Source organism: Theropithecus gelada, chromosome 10 (assembly GCF_003255815.1).
Source record: "Theropithecus gelada isolate Dixy chromosome 10, Tgel_1.0, whole genome shotgun sequence".
In the NCBI taxonomy this organism is placed as follows: domain Eukaryota; kingdom Metazoa; phylum Chordata; class Mammalia; order Primates; family Cercopithecidae; genus Theropithecus; species Theropithecus gelada.
This window is the reverse complement of record NC_037678.1, coordinates 12,928,755-12,947,161: the sequence shown is the minus strand read 5'-3', so window position 1 is coordinate 12,947,161 and position 18,407 is coordinate 12,928,755. Positions and strand designations below refer to the sequence as shown.

The following is an 18,407-nucleotide window of genomic DNA, read 5'->3' as shown; positions in this document are numbered from 1 at the left end:
CTCCCTTAAAAGGAGCAGGCAGGGGTGTCTTGTCCACTCTGCGGGATGGGCAGGCCCAGGACAGCTGGCCCATTAGACCATTAGAGACAAGCGAGTCTGGAGTTCCAGGGACTTGTCCACGGCCACACAGCAGCCCTTGGCCCCAGGAAGCCAAAGCTTCCAGCCAGTCATCGAGTGGTGGGGGGTTTAGTTCCAGGGGGCCAGAGGTCCTCTGCGGGAGGGAGTGCAGGGCAGTATCCCTGCAAGTCCAGAGGGGCCAGGACAGGTCAGAAAGGCCCATCCCTCCTTCGCTTGGCACCCTCTTTCCCCTTTGCGAGGGATGCAAAGGTTATTTATACCCTGGGCCTGCCGGCTGCGGGTGGGGCAGGCACCCCATCTGGGGCGGGCTGCGGGCGCGGGGGCAGGAACGGGCTTACCTGCTTCCCGCCACCAGGGCTGGGCGGGGCGCTGCGGGGAGGAGGAGCGGGGCACAACCTGTGGACGGCCGCGGCCGGCGGACTCACAGCAGCGGGGGCCCGGCCGGGGGTCGCCGGGGGGCCCGGAAGCCGGGGGAGGGCGAGGAAACCAACTTGGAGAGAGGAGTGACCTGGGGGCCGGGGGCGGAGTCGTGAGCGGGGGAGGAGAGAGCCGGCCGCCAGCGAGAGCCGCGCGGCGGCCCAGGAAGCGAGAGCGCCGCCCACCCATCCGGGGCGAGAGCCGCGCCGCAGGAGAGGCAGGCTGGGCCGGGGGCTGCCCGGGCCCGCGACCCCCGCCGTGACCCCGCAGCCCCCAGCCCGCCCCCAAGATGATGAAGAGGCAGCTGCACCGCATGCGGCAGCTGGCCCAGACGGGCAGCTTGGGACGGTGAGTGTCACCCCCTTCCAGCCCCACTCTTACCCGGGCAGGACCTGAGGGGTCGTAAAAGGGTGTGGGGGGAGACGGGGATGGGGGAGACTGGGGACAGCTGGGCAGCCACTCTCTGAGCGGCCAGACCCTCTCTTCCTCCCTTCTGAACGCCGCCCCCGTCTCTCGGGCAGAGCTGGAGGAGCAGGGGTGGCTTTTGCGGGAAGGGATGCCCCCCCTTACTGGATTGGAGGGGGCTTCAGGCGGGAGAATGCTCTCTGCCCTAGGACACAAATTTCTCTGCCTCCACGAGTCTCTAAGTGGATGGTCCTCCTGACCTCACTTGTTCCCTCTGGACAATGGGGCAGTTCACCACCTCTGCTTGCTGGGCTGGGGAGGGAGGAGGGTCCATTTAGGGCCGCAGACCTGGGGCGAGGGGAGGAGACGGGTCCTGGCCTGGCGGGAGGAGGGGCCTGCCCCTGGCCTGCAGCGTCCGTTCCCTTACCCCTCCCCCCACCTCAGGGGCCTCTTGCTTCTCTGTCTTGTTTCTGCTTTTCCCAGACTCAGGTGGAAACATCCCCAGGTCTCCCAGCTCCCACCCCCAGCCTCTGAGCCGGTAGCACGGAGGCCGGAAGTTTGGGGAGCCTCTGAGGGCCTGTCTTCTCTGCTCCTCTTCCCCTGCCTCAGGAGTTCCCCATTCTCTGGGTCCGGGGAGGGGACCGGGTGTCCAGAGATCTAGTTCTAGTCTCCCACTGGCACAGATGCCTACGTAGCCTGGGCAGTTAGGCCACCTTGCCATGGGCCTCGGCATCCCCCATGTGTCCCCAGGTGGGGTCCAGGGGCCTGTGCACCCCTGCCCACAGCTGTAGTCCAGAGTGCTGTGTGACTGAGCCTGGGACTCTGAGCTCCCGCACTTCCCGTTCTTGGAGCCAGCTAATACTCCTCATCCTGGGGTGGGCTGAGGATTTGGGAGTGGGCAGAAGACAGGCTTCTGTGTCCCAAAGCTAGGCCCTGGGTGGGTCTCCCAGCCTCCCCTTCAGTTTCATCTGTCCGCCCTCTTTCAGGACACAGCCCTGGGTGGAGGAGGAAAAACCCATGTATCCTATTCCCACCCCCATGGAATGTTCTCTGACTGGGATGAGGCAACTGGGCCACCCAGGGCGGGCCGCACCTGGGAGGGACAGTGGAAGCACTGGGGTCCAGGTGCCCTGCTGCGGGGAGGGGGAGTAAGGGGCGTTCTAACCCAGGCAGGCTCAGCAGAAGCGCTCTCCCCCCGCAGCACCCCGGAGACCGCTGAGTTCCTGGGTGAGCACCTGCTGCAGGTACGTGCCTGGGCCGGGCGGGTGGGAAGGCAGGCCTGTGCAGGCTGTCAGAGCAGAGGGCCAGGGCGGGGATGCCAGCTAGGGGCCCGGGTTGAGTCATTCCTCAAGCTGTTGGCCATGGGGTCCCCAGGGGACAGTAGAAAGTTTCCTGCTCAGGGGGAGACAACTTTTCTTGATCCTTAACCTCCAAACCTCCTTGCCAGGTAGAACAGCGGCTGGAGCCGGCCAAGCGAGCAGCCCACAATGTCCACAAGCGGCTGCAGGCCTGTCTGCAGGGCCAGAGTGGGGCAGACATGGACAAGCGGGTGGTGAGTCGGGGGTCCTGGGAAGGAGGAGCCTGAGCAGGAGACTTCTGTCCAATGGGGAAGCAAAGTCGGGGCTGGGGTTTCCTTGCCAATCTGAGTGGCACCAAGGGCATGGAGACTGCTCTGTTCCAAGGCCTCTCTGGCACTGCACTCAAAAGGCCCTGTACCTTCCCTGTCACCTTTACCCCACTTTCCTGTGCACCAATCCCCATAAGCCAAGGCCAGGCCTCTGCCAGCACCTGAACTTCTCTGTCCACTCAGCATGCAGAGCAGGCTCTCAATGGGGCAGCCTCAGAGGGCTTCCTGAAGGAGGTAGCAATTGAGCTGGCTTTTGAGGGATACTCATGTATTAATCAAGTGTTTATTGGCTGATAACTGCCAGCCTATTGCTAACATATTAGCGCATTGTCTCATGGAACACTGGCAACAACCCTAGGGAAAGGCACTGTTTTACAGATGAGGAATTGGAGGCTCAGAGGTAAAGTCACTTGCCCAAGGTCATATAGCCAGTAAGTGGCAGAACTGAGGTTTGAACCCTGGTCTCTGATCCCAAAGCAGGCATTCTCCGTAACTCCAGATGGGGTGGGAGTGTGGGGCCATGTTTTGGAATCAGTTGACAATTCAGTGTGGCCAAGACAAGGAAATTGGGAGTCATAGGGCGTTTGAGCTCAGCAGTGGCTAGGTCAGCCACATATACCCTGGGACAGGGGAAAGAGCCCCCATTCCCAGGCCAGCTCCCCCTCCCATTCTCCCTCCACTCGTGTGACCTGGGGCAAGCTCCCTGCCCTCCCTGCATCTTAGTTTCCCAGTCTGCAGTAGGACTTGGTCATCCCTTCCTGCCCAGTCAAGTGGCTTCTGGGAAGAGGAAAAGGGCACTCCAGATGGGGAGGGGCTCCATCCATGGTCTCAGGGAAATGTCACCCCCACCACGCCTTGTCATCTTGTTTCCACTCTCATCTGGGACTGTGGCATTCCTGGGTTCCCTCCTCGCCTGCCCCCAAGGGGCTGGCCTGCTGCTCAGGCAGGGTGGAGGGAGGCAAGGACACTCACCGCCAGCCCCAACCTCCCTGCAGAAGAAGCTTCCCCTCATGGCTCTGTCCACCACGATGGCCGAGAGCTTCAAGGAGCTGGACCCTGATTCCAGCATGGGGTGAGCATAGACGGGGCCCTGCCCTCACCTGGGGCTACCAAGACATGATCTCAGCTGGGAGGGGTCCAGGTGGTGAGGGCATCCACATCGGAAGAATGACCAGGCCGGGGACAGTGCTCAAGTCAGTGAGGGCGGCCAGGCCTGGGAGGGTGTTCGGCCTTAGCAGAGATGAAGGATATCTAGGAGGGGCCGGAATTGAAGGAGGAGAGGCCCCACCAGGTGTTTCCAGTGGAGGTGAGGGCAGTGGGCGCCTGGGCCCATTGGGTGCCGTGTCCACAGGAAGGCCCTGGAGATGAGCTGTGCCATCCAGAACCAGCTGGCCCGCATCCTGGCCGAGTTTGAGATGACCCTGGAGAGGGACGTCCTGCAGCCACTCAGCAGGCTGAGTGAGGTGAGCCTGTGCCCTGCTCCCGGTCCCCACCTTCCCCGGTTGCTGGCTCCGTCCTCCCCCAGCACACTGACCCCCCATGCCCATCCTCAGGAGGAGCTGCCAGCCATCCTCAAGCACAAGAAAAGCCTCCAGAAGCTCGTGTCCGACTGGAACACACTCAAGAGCAGGTGGGAGCCCCGGCCACTCAGGGGGCTTATATCTGGGTCAGCCCACAGAGATGGTCGTAGAGCTTTGAGGCCCTGGCCACACCGGGAGGATGCTGTGGGGTCCGCTAAGTACAGTGTGTATACTTGCGCATGCCTGGTCCCTAGAAACACAGGTGGTGAGGGTATCTGTGAGGGTGTGCCCGTGTGTGTCACAGCTGGTGCTGGGGCGACCCCAAAGCGTAGGACCGCCATAAACAGTCCTGCGGCTGTCCCTGTTCTCGGCTCTGCTGGGTGGCTGTGATCACCAAACCCGCCACCAGGGGGCAACCCAGTGCACTCGTAGCCCAGCCTGGGCTGAGGCCCCAGCCAGTGGAGCTCTCAGATCTGCAGCTCCAAATCCTAGAATACCATGTGGTCTGCTGCATGGAGGGGACACTTGGCTCTGGACATGCAACAGGGCGGGTGACCAGCTCCCCTTGGGATCATCCCCAGGCTCAGTCAGGCAACCAAGAATTCAGGCAGCAGTCAAGGCCTGGGAGGCGGCCCGGGCAGTCACAGCCACACGACTATGGCCAACAAGGTGGAGACGCTGAAGGAGGAGGAGGAGGAGCTGAAGAGGAAGGTGGAGCAATGCAGGGTGAGGGCCACATGGGTCTCCTGGATGTACAGGGGTGGCAGGGGTGGGTCCTGGCCCCATCTCACAGGCAAGGAAGCTGAAGCTCAGAGGGGTGACATGACTTGCCTAAGGCCATGTGGCTAGAAGGCAGCAGAGCTCCGCCATTCCCTTGTACCCTCTTCTGTCTGTACCCCATGCATAACATGGGGAGGCCAAGACTTGGTCTGTTCCCTGAGTCTCCGTGTGTTTGCTGAACGAGTAAGTGAATGAATGAAGAGTGAATGAATGATTGGATGATAACAGTACTGTGCATGGCCGGGCGCGGTGTCTCACACCTGTAATCCCAGCACTTTGGGAGGCAGGCAAATCATGAGGTCAGGAGTTCAAGACCAGCCTGGCCAACATGGTGAAACCCCATCTCTACTAAAAATACAAAAACTTAGCTGGGCGTAGTGGCGGGCACCTATAATCCCAGCTACTCGGGAGGCTGAGGCAGGAGAGTTGCTTGAACCCAGGAGGCGGAGGTTGCAGTGAGCCGAGATCGCGCCATTGCACTCTAGCCTGGGCAACAGTGCGAGAGTCTGTCTCAAAAAAAAAAAAAAAACGCACAAAAACACAAACAAAACAGGGCACTGTGGTAAGGCTATGGGGACACAGAGATGGGGACGAGAAGCCAGAAAAGTTTGAGGGAGTTCCCATGGGCTGGCCCCAAGCACCAACCTTGGCAGAGGAGAGGAGCCTGGCTGGGACTTCCACCTGCAGTTGTGTGGCCTGGGGCACAGGTCACCAACCCCTCCAAGCCTCCTCTTTCCCTCTAGACCCCCTGCCTCACCTAATGTAAGCTCTCCCCTCTCTGTCCCCAAGGACGAGTACTTGGCTGACCTGTACCACTTTGTTACCAAGGAGGACTCCTATGCCAACTATTTCATTCATGTGAGTTCAAGACCGGGCCCCATCCATCCAGAGCTCGGGGCTGAATGCCACAGCCAGGGTCCAGTGGGGCTCTGTGTGATGGTGGAGGGGGTGTCTGCTCTCAAGGACCCTAGAGAAGGCTCAGCTTCCCTCACTTCCACTCAGGGTGTCCCTTCATCCCCACAGCTCCTGGAGATTCAAGCCGATTACCATCGCAGGTCACTGAGCTCTCTGGACACGGCCCTGGCTGAGCTGAGGGAGAACCATGGCCAAGCAGGTGGGGATGTAGGCCCGGCGATACCACACCCCTGACCCCGCCCTGCTCGGGGCTTACTGAGAAGCTTGCACTTCATCCTGAAAGGCAGCAGAAAGCTGTGGCTGGGGTCCGAGAGCTGGGTTTAATCTGTGACGGAGAGGCTGCTCTGGCTGCCATGTGGAGGGTGGAGTGAAGGGGGCAGGACTAGAGCCAGGCCTGTGAGACAGAAGGAGGCAACAGTAGCCTAGACTAGGACAGAGGCAGTGGAGGCGGGCCGATTCGAGAGATGTGATGGATGATTTCAGATGTGGGCCTGGACAGTCGGTGGCAGGTGGTACCACCTTGAGGACATCAGGGGGGTGCCCCTGCCTGACTGCTTGGGTGGAAAGGCCCTGGGCCACTGATCTGTTTCATCCCTGCAGACCACTCCCCGTCGATGGCAGCCACCCACTTCTCCAGGGTGTATGGGGTGTCGCTGGCAACCCACCTGCATGAGCTGGGCCGGGAGATTGCCCTGCCCATTGAGGCCTGTGTCATGATGCTGCTTTCTGAGGGCATGAAGGAAGAGGTGGGGCCCCCTGGGGCAGGTGGGGAAGGAGCACTGGGGCCCTCATTCTGTCACAAACCCCCCACATGCTGCCCTGTCGTGGTGCCTGAAATTCCCTCATTCGAGCCCAGTTCCCTGGGAGAAGACATGGTCACCTCCTGCGGCATCCACACTACCTCCCACGTGTCGATGCTCACGTGGGCCAGGCGCTGTGCTAGAAGCCTTTGCATTCCTGGCTCCATTTCACAAGAGGGAGACAGAGGTACAGAGGTAACCATGCCCAGAGTCATATGAGAAGGTGACTTCTCAAACCAGGGGCTCCACTGCCACACACTGGCTGGATCTGCTGTGAATACATTGCCCCCCTGTCCTGCAGACAGACCCTGGAGGTGGCAGATACCCCAAATTAGTTTTGAGCTACTCAGCAATCCTGCTGGGGCCTCCTTTCTCCCTTACACTTCTTTTTTTTTTTTGAGTTTCGGGGTCTTGCTCTGTTACCCAGGCTGGAGTGCAGTGGCGCGATCTCGGCTTACTGCAGCCTCCACCTCCTGGGTTCAAGTGATTCTCCTGCCTCAACTTCACAAGTAGCTGGGACTGCAGGCGTGCGCCAACACGCCCAGCTAATTTTTGTATTTTTTAATCGAGATGAGAGTATGTTGGCCAGGCTGGTCTTGAACTCCTAACCTCAGGTGATCCACTTGTCTCGGCCTCCCAGAGTGCTGGGGTTACAGGCATAAGCCACTGTGCCCGGCCCTTTTTTTTTTTTTTTTTGAGACAGGATCTCGCTGTCACCCAGGCTGTAGTGCAGTGGTATGCTCCTGGCTCACTGCAGCCTCTACCTCCCAGGTTCAAGCAATTCTTGTGTCTCAGTCTCCCAAGTAGCTGGGATTACAGATGCCCACCACCATGCCCAGCTAATTTTTTTTATTTTAGTAGAGATGGGGTTTTACCATGTTGTCCAGGCCGGTCTCGAACCCCTGGCCTCAAGTGATCCACCTGCATGGGCCTCCCAAAGTGCTGCAATTACGGGCATGAGCCACCGCGCCTGGCCCCTCCCTTCCACTTCTGACTGGGCTCCCATTTCCCCATGATTTTTCCCACCTCCTCCCAGACTTCCCAGCCCCGCCCTTTGCTCAGAATTCTAGACCTTGAAGGTTGAGGCCTGTGGACACCATGGTGCCCACACTGCCGGCCACACCAGTGGGGACACAGGCCTAGCGAGGGCCAGTGACACACCCCAGGCTACAAGGCCCCTGGGTATCCTGCCCTGCCTACCCCTCTATGACCCTTGCCTGCCCTCTCTTGAACCCAGGGTCTCTTCCGTCTGGCTGCTGGGGCCTCAGTGCTGAAGCGCCTCAAGCAGACGATGGCCTCGGACCCCCACAGCCTGGAGGAGTTCTGTTCCGACCCACACGCCGTGGCAGGTGCCTGATCCGGGGAGCCCTGGGCAGGAGGTTGGGGGGAAAGGGTGCAGTGGCGTGAGATGATCCCAAGATAGCCTGGCTTCAAGACTTGATATTCTGTTGAGGAGACTGAGGACACTCAGGGGTTCTTAATGTGGGATCCATCATGAGCCCCCCCAAAATGTTTGTACATTTTTCTGGGGAAATGATGGCTAGCCTTCATTTTCTCAAAAGGGCCTGCAGCCCAAAGAAACTGTCAGACCTAGACACGTTAGTGTGAACAAGGGCCAGGGGTTCCTTCTACAGGGAAAGTGGGCGAGCGGGGTGGGGGCTGCCTCTGACCCTCCCCACACTCCTGCTTCAGGTGCCCTCAAGTCCTATCTGCGGGAGCTGCCAGAGCCCCTGATGACCTTCGACCTCTATGACGACTGGATGAGGGCAGCCAGGTGAGGATGTTGGAGGAGGGAGGGGATGGGGAGGAGGAGGATGCAAAGGGGTAGCCCTGTGCTGGCTGACAGGTCTCTCCACTCCCCCCGCAGCCTGAAGGAGCCAGGGGCCCGGCTGCAGGCCTTCCAAGAAGTGTGCAGCCGCCTGCCCCCCGAGAACCTCAGCAACCTCAGGTGAGCCCAAGCCCGCCCCCACAGCCTGCCGCCACAGCCTGCCGCCCCAGCCTGCCGCAGAGCCAGAGCCCAGCTGGGGTCAGGGACCCTGGGCTTGAGCCTGGCCTTGTCACTATATTTTAAGAAATATTTCTGCAAATGCAGCTTTGATGGATTAGTCATTTACATATATATACACATACTTTTTTTTTTTTTTTTGAGACAGGGTCTCACGCTGTCGCCCAAGCTGGAGTGTAGTGCTGCAATCTAAATCTCAGCTCACTACAACCTCCGCCTGCTGGGTTCAAGCAATTCTCCTGCCTCAGCCAGCCTCCTGAGTAGCTGGGACTACAGGCACCTGCCACCACACCCGGCTAAGTTTTGTATTTTTAGTAGAGATGGGGTTTCACCATGTTGGTCAGGCTGGACTCGAACTCCTGATCTCAGGTGATCCACTCGCCTCAGTCTCCCAAAGTGTTGGGATTACAGGCGTGAGGCACTGCACCCGGCCGAATTAGTCACATACATATTTTTATGTAAAGCATTGAAGTGAATGAGACCTTGAACTTTTGAAGCCACCTGACTTCGCATGCCACCTCGGGGCAGGCCACTCGGCGTCATCATCTGAAAAATGCAGACTGTAACAGTCCCTACCCTGTAGGGTGGCTTCGAGGACTCAACTTGGCTCAGTGCCGGCCGCAGGGTTGGCGCTCAGCGGATAAGCTGCTTTAACTGTGACAATGTTAAGACCATTCTGGGCGGTGTCTTTCTTTTTTTTTTTTTTTTTTTTTTAGACGGAGTCTTGCTCTGTCACCCAGGCTGGAGTGCAGTGGCCAGATCTCAGCTCACTGCAAGCTCCGCCTCCCGGGTTCATGCCATTCTCCTGCCTCAGCCTCCCGAGTAGCTGGGACTACAGGCACCCGCCACCTCGCCCGGCTAGTTTTTTGTAATTTTTAGTAGAGATGGGGTTTCACCGTGTTAGCCAGGATGGTCTCGATCTCCTGACCTCGTGATCCGCCCGTCTCGGCCTCCCAAAGTGCTGGGATTACAGGCTTGAGCCACCGCGCCCGGCCTGGGCGGTGTCTTTCACACTCTTTGGAAACCCTGAGCTGGAGAATTCTCAGGGCTGGGTGCGTTCTGCCCCTGGCCTAAGCCTACCTCTGCCCTTAGGTACCTGATGAAGTTCCTGGCACGGCTGGCAGAGGAGCAGGAAGTGAACAAGATGACACCCAGCAACATCGCCATAGTCCTGGGACCCAACTTGCTATGGCCACCTGAGAAAGAAGGGTGAGGGGCCGTGGGCTGGGGGAGGTGGGAGGAGGAAGGCAGATCCCACCCCAGCCATCTGTTGTCTTATTTTTCCCCTGGGCCTCGGTGTCCCCATTTTTGGAGTGGGTTGAGCAGCTCCTGTTTTTGCGGCTGCCGTGAGGAACAGGCCGAAGGGGCCGTGCAGTCCACAGGGCTTTGGAGAGAGTCATTCTGGCATTCTGGCCAGTGGTGGTGATGAGATGTTTAGTGGCATGGAAAGCTGGGAGCCCAGAGATCGGGTTCGGGTTTTTTTTTTTGTTTTTTTTTTTTTTTTCTTGAGACGGAGTCTTGCTGTGTCGCCCAGGCTGGAGTGCAGTGGCGCAATCTCGGCTCACTGCAAGCTCCGCCTCCCGGGTTCACGCCATTCTCCTGCCTCAGCCTCCCGAGTAGCTGGGACTACAGGCGCCCGCCACTGCGCCCGGCTAATTTTTTCTATTTTTAGTAGAGACGGGGTTTCACCATGGTCTCGATCTCCTGACCTTGTGATCCGCCCGCCTCGGCCTCCCAAAGTGCTGGGATTACAGGCGTGAGCCACCGCGCCCGGCCGGGTTCGGGTTTTTTGTTTTGTTTTGTTTTGTTTTTCTTTTTTTTTTGAGACAGAGTTTCACTCTTGTTGCCCAGGCTGTAGTGCAGTGGCACAATCTCTGCTCACTGCAACCTCTGCCTCCCCAGTTCAAGCAATTATCCTGCCTCAGTCTCCCAAGTAGCTGGGACTACAGGTGCGCACCACCACTCCTGGCTAATTTTTTGTATTTTTAGTACAGACGGGATTTCACCGTGTTAGCCAGGGTGGTCTCGATCTCCTGACCTCGTGATCCACCAGCCTCGGCCTCCCAAAGTGCTGGGATTACAGGTGTGAGCCACCGTGTCCGGCTCAATCAGGTTCTATTAATAGCTCCACCCCTGGCCGGGCACAGTGGCTCAAGCCTGTAATCTCAGCACTTTGGGAGGCCGAGACGGGCGGATCACGAGGTCAGGAGATCGAGACCATGCTGGCGAACACTGTGCAACCCCGTCTCTACTAAAAATACAACAAAATTAGCACACTGTGAAACCCTGTCTCCAGTAAAAATACAAAAAAATTAGCTGGGCGTGGTGGCGGGCGCCTGTAGTCCCAGCTACTCAGGAGGCTGAGGCAGGAGAATGGCATGAACCCAGGGGGTGGAGCTTGCAATGAGCGAAGATTGTGCCACTGCACTCCAGCCTGGGCAACAGAGCGAGACTCCGTCTCAAAAAAAAAAAAAAGAAGAAGAAACAGGCCGGGCACAGCGGCTCATGCCTGTAATCCCAGCACTTTGGGAGGCCAAGGTAGGTGGATCACCTGAGGTTGGGAGTTCGAGACCAGCCTGGTCAACATGGTGAAACTCCGTCTCTACTAAAAATACAAAAATTACCTGAGCGTGGTGGTACACGCCTGTAATCCCAGCTACTCAGGAGGCTGAGGCAGGAGAATTGCTTGAACCCAGGAGGTAGAGGTTGCAGTGAGCCCAGATTACGCCACTGCACTCTAACCTGGGCGACAGAGCAGGACTCCGTCTCAAAAAAAAAAAAGAAGAAATAATAAAAAGTGTAAAGTGCAGTGCTATGTGAGGAGTCATCATTATTTACCTGGCCATAGATGGCAAGATTTTCTCCCACGTGCTGATTTTATTTGTTTGGTAGAGGCTGTCTAGATGACAACCATGAGGGAAAGAGTCCTTGATTAATTTGTGGTGTCTGTCAGGGTGAGGAAAGGGGGACATTTGGCATGTGAGTGATACATTTACCATCAACTGGTGGTTTGTGGGCTTTTTGAGAACAAGGACTCAATATGATGGATCCTCGTGTCTCCACTGCCCAGCACAGGACCAGAGAGTTGGGGTCACAAACCCTTTGCTAAGCAGATGCATCTCTTTGTCCCAGGGACCAGGCCCAGCTGGATGCGGCTTCCGTGTCTTCCATCCAGGTGGTGGGTGTCGTCGAGGCGCTGATCCAGAGTGCAGACACCCTCTTCCCTGGAGGTGAAGCTCCTGCCTGCATGGATCCCCTGCTGGGTGCCCTCCTTCTGCCCTGCTCCCTCCCCTGCAGCCCCACAAACTCACCATGAGTCCAGGAGGAAGTCTGAGCCTCAGTTTCTCATTTCTACAATAGGGATGGTCTGCCTGCTTTGTGGGGTTGTGATGAGACCCACACGGGAGAGGGGAAGCTGAGCATGGTCCACGTGGGTTCAGGGGAAGGGGGAATGGTCCCAGCCAGTGGAGTGAGGAGTCTGGCACAGTCTCTGAGAGCCGTCTCCGCTCCTTCTGTCTCCAGACATCAACTTCAACGTGTCAGGCCTCTTCTCAGCTGTTACCCTCCAGGACACGGTCAGTGACAGGCTGGCCTCTGAGGAACTTCCACCCACTGCTGTGCCCACCCCAACCACCACCCCGGCTCCGGCTCCGGCTCCAGCTCCAGTTCCAGCCCCAGCTTTGGCCTCAGCAGCTACCAAGGAAAGGTGAGGACTGAGGGGCATGAATGGCTCCTGTGGTGGTCCCACAGACAGTCTGCCTGAGGCACCATGTCTCAGAGCTGGAAGCTGAATTTTTAGAAATGTAATTATTAGTGTTTTCATCCCAAAGACCAGATCTCCTAGTTTGGAGAGGGTGGGGCGGAGACTCAGAGCCAGTATTTGTCTCAGCCACTGATGTGTGCCCTGTTCATCATGTGGCAATTTCCTGAGCACCTACTGTGTACCAGGCTTTGTGTCCAATTCTAGGGAACCCCAGAGATGATCGTTTTGGAATCTGAAAATACCTTCGAGAGTTGTTTTGTTTTGTTTTGTTTAAGACAGAGTCTCACTCTGTCGCCCAGGCTGGAGTGCAGTGGCACAATCTTGGCTCACTGCAACCTGTGCCTCCCAGGTTCAAGTGATTCTCATGCCTCAGCCTCCCAAGTAACTGGGATTACTTGGGAGACAGGTGCCACCACACCTGTCTAATTTTTGTATGTTAAGTAGAGACGGGGTTTCACCATGTTGGCCAGGCTGGTCTTGAACTCCTGGCCTCAAATGATCCACCCACCTTGGTCCCTGAAAGTGTTGGGATTACAGGTGTGAGCCACTGCACCCGGCCTCTTTTTTTGTTGTTGTTTATTTATTTTTTTGAGACGGAGTTCGCTCTGTTGCCTAGGCTGGAGTGCAGTGGCGAGATCTTGGCTCACGTGCAGCTTCCACCTCCTGGGTTCAAGCAATTCTCCTGCCTCAGCCTCCTGAATAGCTGGGACTTCAGGTATGCACCACCACAGCTGGCTAATTTTTGTATTTGCAGTAGAGACAGGGTTACCCCATGTTGGCGAGGCTGGTTTTGAACTCCTGGCCTCAAGCAATCCGCCTGCCTCAGCCCCTCAAAGTGCTGGGATTACAGGCATGAGCCACCATGCTTGGCTGCAGTCTTCTCTTTGATCGTTTAAATCTGGAAGGGCTTTGTGGTACCGTGGTGCCTCCATACCAAGCAGCTGCTGTTCAGAGTACCACAGAGCACTGCAGCTCACACTTTGAATTTCCTGATGAGCAAGACAAATGCTCACATTCCAGGGCACAGGGAGAGAGAGAGACAGCATCAAGCACAGCCACCGGTGCGTTCTCTCTATAGTGTCAGGTGGAGAGGCGCTGCCAAGGGAGGGGGAGCAGGATAAGAGAGAGTGCAGGGGGCTACTTTAGCTGTGGGGCCAGGAAAGGCCTCCCTGAGGAAGAGATGACCAAGCAGAGACCCGAAGGCAGTGAGGAATGAGCCTGGGACCCCCTCTGCTTCTCACCTGCTCTCTGGCTTCCAGTGGCCAAAGCATCTCATAAAGATGGCGTGGAGGCAGACTGGGCAACATAGCAAGACTGTGTCTCTACAAAAAATAAATGAGATCGTTGTGATGGTACACACCTGTGGTCCCAGCTACCCAGGAGGCTATAGTGGGAGAATTTCTTGAGCCTAGGAGGTCGAGGCTACAGTGAGCAATGATGATGCCATTGCACTCAGCCTGGGCGACAGAGTGAGATCCTGTCTCACAAAGAAATGACCGGGTGTGGTGGCTCACGCCTGTAATCCCAGCACTTTTGGAGGCCAAGGCAGGTGGATCACTTGAGGTCAGGAATTTGAGACCAGCCTGGCCAACATGGTGAAATCCCATCTCTACTAAAAATGCAAAAAATTAGCCGGGCATGATAGCGCACACCTGTAATCCCAGCTACTCGGGAGGTTGAGGCAGGAGAATGACTTGAACCAGGGAGGCGGAGGTTGTGGTGAGCCAAGATCGTGCCATTGCACTCCAGCCTGGGCAACAAGAATGAAACTCTGTCTCAAAAAAAAAAAAGAAAGAAGGAAAGAAAAAGAAATGGCCGGGTATGGTGGCTTCACACCTGTAATCCCAGCACTTTGGGAGGCTGAGGCAGGTGGATCACTTGAAGTCAGGAGTTTGAGACCAGCCTGGCCAACATGGTGAAACCCCATCTCTACTAAAAATGTAAAAAATTAGCAGGGCATGGTGGCACGCACCTGTAATCTCAGCTACTCGGGAGGCTGAGACAGGAGAATCCCATGAACCCAGGAGGCGGAGGTTGCAGTTAGCCAAGATTGTGCCATTGCACTCCAGCCTGAGCGACAGAGCAAGACTTCTCAACAACAACAACAAAACAAGGCTAGGTGGTGCACACCTGTAATCCCAGCACTTTGGGAGGCAAAGGTGGATAGAAGTTCACTTGAGGCCAGGAGTTCAAGACCAACATGACAAAACCCCATCTCTACTGCAAAAAAAAAAAAAAAAAAGCCAGGCATGGTGGTGTGTGCCTATAATCCTAGCTACTCCAGAGGCTGAAGCAGGAGAATTGCTTGAACTTTGGAGGTGGAGGCTGCAGTGAGCTGAGATCGCACCATTGCACTCCAGCCTGGGCGACAGAGCAAGAGTCTGTCTCAAGAAAAAAAAGCACATGGAGGCCTTGAGCTGGGGCAGAGGTCAGGCCCTATGTCCCACCTCCCATCCTGTCCCCATCCTGGCCCTACCTACCAGGCAGGTGGGGCTCCCTCCTGGTTCCTGGAGGAACATGGACTCTGTCACAGGGTCACAAAGCAGCCAGGGCCTCAGTGGATGGTGGGGACAGGGTGATAGTGCTGGGAGGATCCAGACGCCACCTGGCAGTTGGAGACTTGCCAGGATTCCATGAGACTTCTGGGAGGTGACCAAGTCTGCCCCATCCTCTCCTTCCCTCTGCAGGACAGAGTCTGAGGTACCCCCCAGACCAGCCTCCCCCAAGGTCACCAGGAGCCCCCCGGAGACAGCTGCCCCGGTGGAGGATATGGCTCGGAGGAGTGAGTTGGCTGTGGGAGGGGAGGAGGGGACAGGGTGGACGGGGAGAGGGGACAGGCAGTCCCAGGTCCTCCTATCTTTTTAGGCAGCCAGGGGAGGCCAGGAACCAAGGTGATAAAAAGCCCAGGTTTTGCCACCTGGCACTCTGGGTTTAGATTTGAGCTCTTTGACCTTGGGCAGGTGAGTTCACCTGTCTGAGCCTCACCTTCCTCCTCTGTGTAATGGGACAGTGTCTGCACTTACCTTATGGGGCTCCACGGAGCCTTCAGTGGTGCTGCTGGAAGAGTGCCTGGCCCTGGCATACAGCAAATGCCCACTAAAGGGGAGCCGGCGTGAGTGCTAGGGTACTGGAGTCCCGTCCCTCCAGAGGCCCAAAAGTCACAGATTACAGTGGAAGGAGAGAGTCGTTAAAGGGCAGTGAAGGGGCGAGGCACAGTAGCTCACACATGTAAACCCAGCACTTTGGGAGGCTAAGGCGGGTGGATCACTTGAGGCCAGGAGTTCAAGACCAGCCTGGCCAACATGGTGAAACCTCATCTCTACTAAAAATACAAAAATTAGCTGGGCATGGTGGCGGGTGCCTATAATCCCAGATACTCAGGAGGCTGAGGCAGGAGAATCACTTGAACCCGGGAGGTGGAAGTTGCAGTGAGCAAAGATCACGCCACTGCACTCACAAGAGTGAGACTCTGTCTCAAAAAAAAAAGGGCAGTGGCAGTGAAGGAGAGGAGGTGGCAGGGATGGGAAGAAACCAGGGGCCTCCTGAGCCCTTCTGGCACGCTCACCTGTCAATTTGACCCAGAGCCGGCCAGGTGAGAGAGTGACTGACACCTTCGGGTGGCCCTGCCCAGCCCCAGAGGCAGTGGAGGCAGTGGGCAGTGGATAGCCAGGAGTAGGCGGAACAGCTCTGGGAGCCTTGTGACCAGGGCTGGCAGGTAGTCTACAGTAAAATAAAAATGAACAAGATAGGCCGGGGACGGTGGCTTACGCCTGCCATCCCAGCACTTTGAGAGGCCGAGGCAGGAGACTCGCTTGAGCCCTGGAGTGCAAGACCAGCCTGGGCAATACAGTGAGACCCTGTCTCAAAATTTAAGAATTTTAAAAATTAGAAATAAATGGACAAGATAATTTCAGAGGACAAAAACTCCTGCAAAGAAAATAAAACTGGAAAATGTGACGGAGCAGCTCGGGTGGGGCACGGGGTGGGGCTCTAACTAGGGTGCTCAGGGAGAGCTTCCAAGGGGGCGAAGGGCACAAGGAGAGGCCTAGATGATGAGGAGCCAGCCGCGGAAACGGTGTTCCCGGCAGAGGGAATGGCAGATGCAAAGGTTGTGAGGGGGCACGGAGCTTGGTGGATTCACCACAGGCCACGTGGACGCTCAACATCCCTCACCCTTTCCTTCCTCAACAGCCAAGCGCCCAGCACCAGCCCGGCCCACCATGCCGCCCCCCCAGGTCTCCGGCTCCCGTTCCTCCCCTCCAGCCCCACCCCTGCCCCCTGGCTCTGGAAGCCCTGGGACCCCCCGAGCCCTGCCCCGACGTCTGGTTGGCAGCAGCCTCCGAGCCCCCACAGTGCCACCCCCATTACCCCCCACACCCCCTCAGCCTGCCCGGCGCCAAAGCCGGCGTTCACCAGCCTCCCCCAGCCCAGCCTCCCCAGGTCCAGCCTCCCCCAGCCCGGCCTCCCCAGGTCCAGCCTCCCCCAGCCCAGTCTCTCTGAGTACCCCTGCACAGGTGGACCTGGGGGCTGCCACAGCAGAGGGAGGAGCCCCTGAGGCTGTCGGTGGGGTCCCCACTACCCCAGCTATCCCCCCTCAGCCCCGCCCCAGGAGCCTTGCCTCAGAGACTAACTGAGTGGCTGGTTTCTTCCTAAGCAGCCCCCAGCATCCCCTCCCTCCACACCTGGCCCTCCCAGGACAGCTCTCACCCCCCACAAAGGGGCGTGGGCCTCCAGCCTTTGCCCACAAGTGCCTCAGTGCCCACTGGGTCGGCCCCCATGGCCAGGAGGGCTCAGGACAGTCCCCCACTTCCTGACCTTTTCCTCATCCACCCTGGGCTTGGGGAGCCCCTGCTGGACTCTCCACTCTCCGGCAGGTCCTAGGGGAGCCACCGGAAGGAAGGAGAGGCTTCCCTGCTCCTAGGGGACTGATTCTTCTCTTGCCAACATATTTTTTGTAAGGCTGGTAAATAAATTATTTTGGACAAAACTGGAGCAGCTGCCCAAATGATAGTTTTATTTTCTGTTCTTGAAATAAAGAAGCCAATTTTATAAAGGCGAAAAAAATACATATTCTTTGCCTTTCTTCCTGTCTGAAATGAGATCACAGCAGACATGCAGACATTTTTAGAGCTTTCTCTGCACTACATGCTGTGCTTTTCTGTGGATGATTTCCACTTAATCTTCTCCTAGTGCAGTAAATACCATTACCTCTTACCAGTGAGGAGACTGAGGCTCAGACAGAAGTGACCTGCCAAGGTCACACGGCAGTCAGGCAGGGGCCTGGGATTAGAGCCTAGGTCTGACTTCAAAGCCTGGCTTGTCCCTCACATTCTGGACAATTCACTTTAACTTATTGGTATCCCTTTTCCTCATTTGTGAAACTTTGTAACAATTCCCTCCTTGGAGGCATTGCTCTCCAGTGAAAACCAGAGCACCGCCCTTGGCCTACCACTCCCACTGTTTCCTGGACCCCTCACTCCTTCCGGGAGGAGGCTGGGAAGGCTCCCCAAGGAGCAGGGATGGATCTGTCCTCAAACCTTCCCTAAATCTGCTCTGTGCCAGGCCCTGAGCTAGCTCCCAGACTTAACTCTGTACCCAAAGAGTTCCCGAACAGACAGGCAGAAGTGACCATTAGAATCAAGTGTCTGGCCAGGCACGGTGGCTCATGCCTGTAATCCCAACACTTTGGGAGCCCCAGGCAGGAGGATCGCTTGAGCCCAGGAGTTCTAGACCAGCCTGGGCAACATAGTGAGACCCTGTCTCTACAAAACAAATTTTAAAAATTAACTGGGCATAGTGGCGTCTGCCTGTAGTCTCAGCAACTAGGAGGGCTGAGGCACGAGGATCGCTTGAGCCAGGAGTTCGAGGCTTCAGTGAGCAGTGATCATGCCACTGCACTCCAGCCTGGGTGACAGTGTAAGACCCGGTCTCAAAAACAAAATCAAGTGTCATTGCATTGGGAGCCCATATTAGCCAAGTTAGGGGTGGCCATATAACCTAGACTCAGGTGTATGGGGTGGGTGGTTAAGGAAGCCTTCCTGGAGGAGGTGATTTTTTTTTTTTTTTTTTTTTTTGAGACGGAGTCTTGCTCTGTCAC

General features: G+C 57.0%; 1 protein-coding gene across 2 annotated transcripts; it reads left to right on the top strand.

Moving 5' to 3' along the window:
• Positions 1-659: 659 nt before the first annotated feature.
• SH3BP1 (SH3 domain binding protein 1) lies at positions 660-17,376 on the top strand. Of its 2 annotated transcripts, XM_025399903.1 has the most exons (19): positions 660-843; positions 2,102-2,144; positions 2,348-2,452; positions 3,523-3,599; positions 3,879-3,990; positions 4,081-4,157; positions 4,629-4,773; positions 5,617-5,685; positions 5,851-5,941; positions 6,343-6,488; positions 7,780-7,891; positions 8,235-8,316; positions 8,410-8,490; positions 9,640-9,756; positions 11,680-11,777; positions 12,070-12,253; positions 14,998-15,092; positions 16,502-16,750; positions 16,781-17,376. In XM_025399903.1, the coding sequence occupies exons 1-19, from the start codon at positions 785-787 to the stop codon at positions 16,942-16,944; spliced, it is 2,106 nt and encodes a 701-aa protein (XP_025255688.1). In that variant the 5' UTR covers positions 660-784; the 3' UTR covers positions 16,945-17,376. The 2 variants fall into 2 exon arrangements, with proteins under 2 accessions (XP_025255688.1, XP_025255689.1); XM_025399904.1 differs by lacking the exon at positions 16,502-16,750 and having other exon boundaries at positions 17,185-17,300.
• The last annotated feature ends 1,031 nt before the right edge of the window (positions 17,377-18,407 follow it).

Coding starts and splice junctions, on each gene's coding strand:
- SH3BP1 (XM_025399903.1), top strand. CDS start 785: ATGATGAAGAGGCAGCTGCACCGCATGCGGCAGCTGGCCCAGACGGGC. Junction 3,600..3,878: donor GACCCTGATTCCAGCATGGG/GTGAGCATAGAC, acceptor CCGTGTCCACAG/GAAGGCCCTGGAGATGAGCT. Junction 11,778..12,069: donor AGACACCCTCTTCCCTGGAG/GTGAAGCTCCTG, acceptor TTCTGTCTCCAG/ACATCAACTTCAACGTGTCA.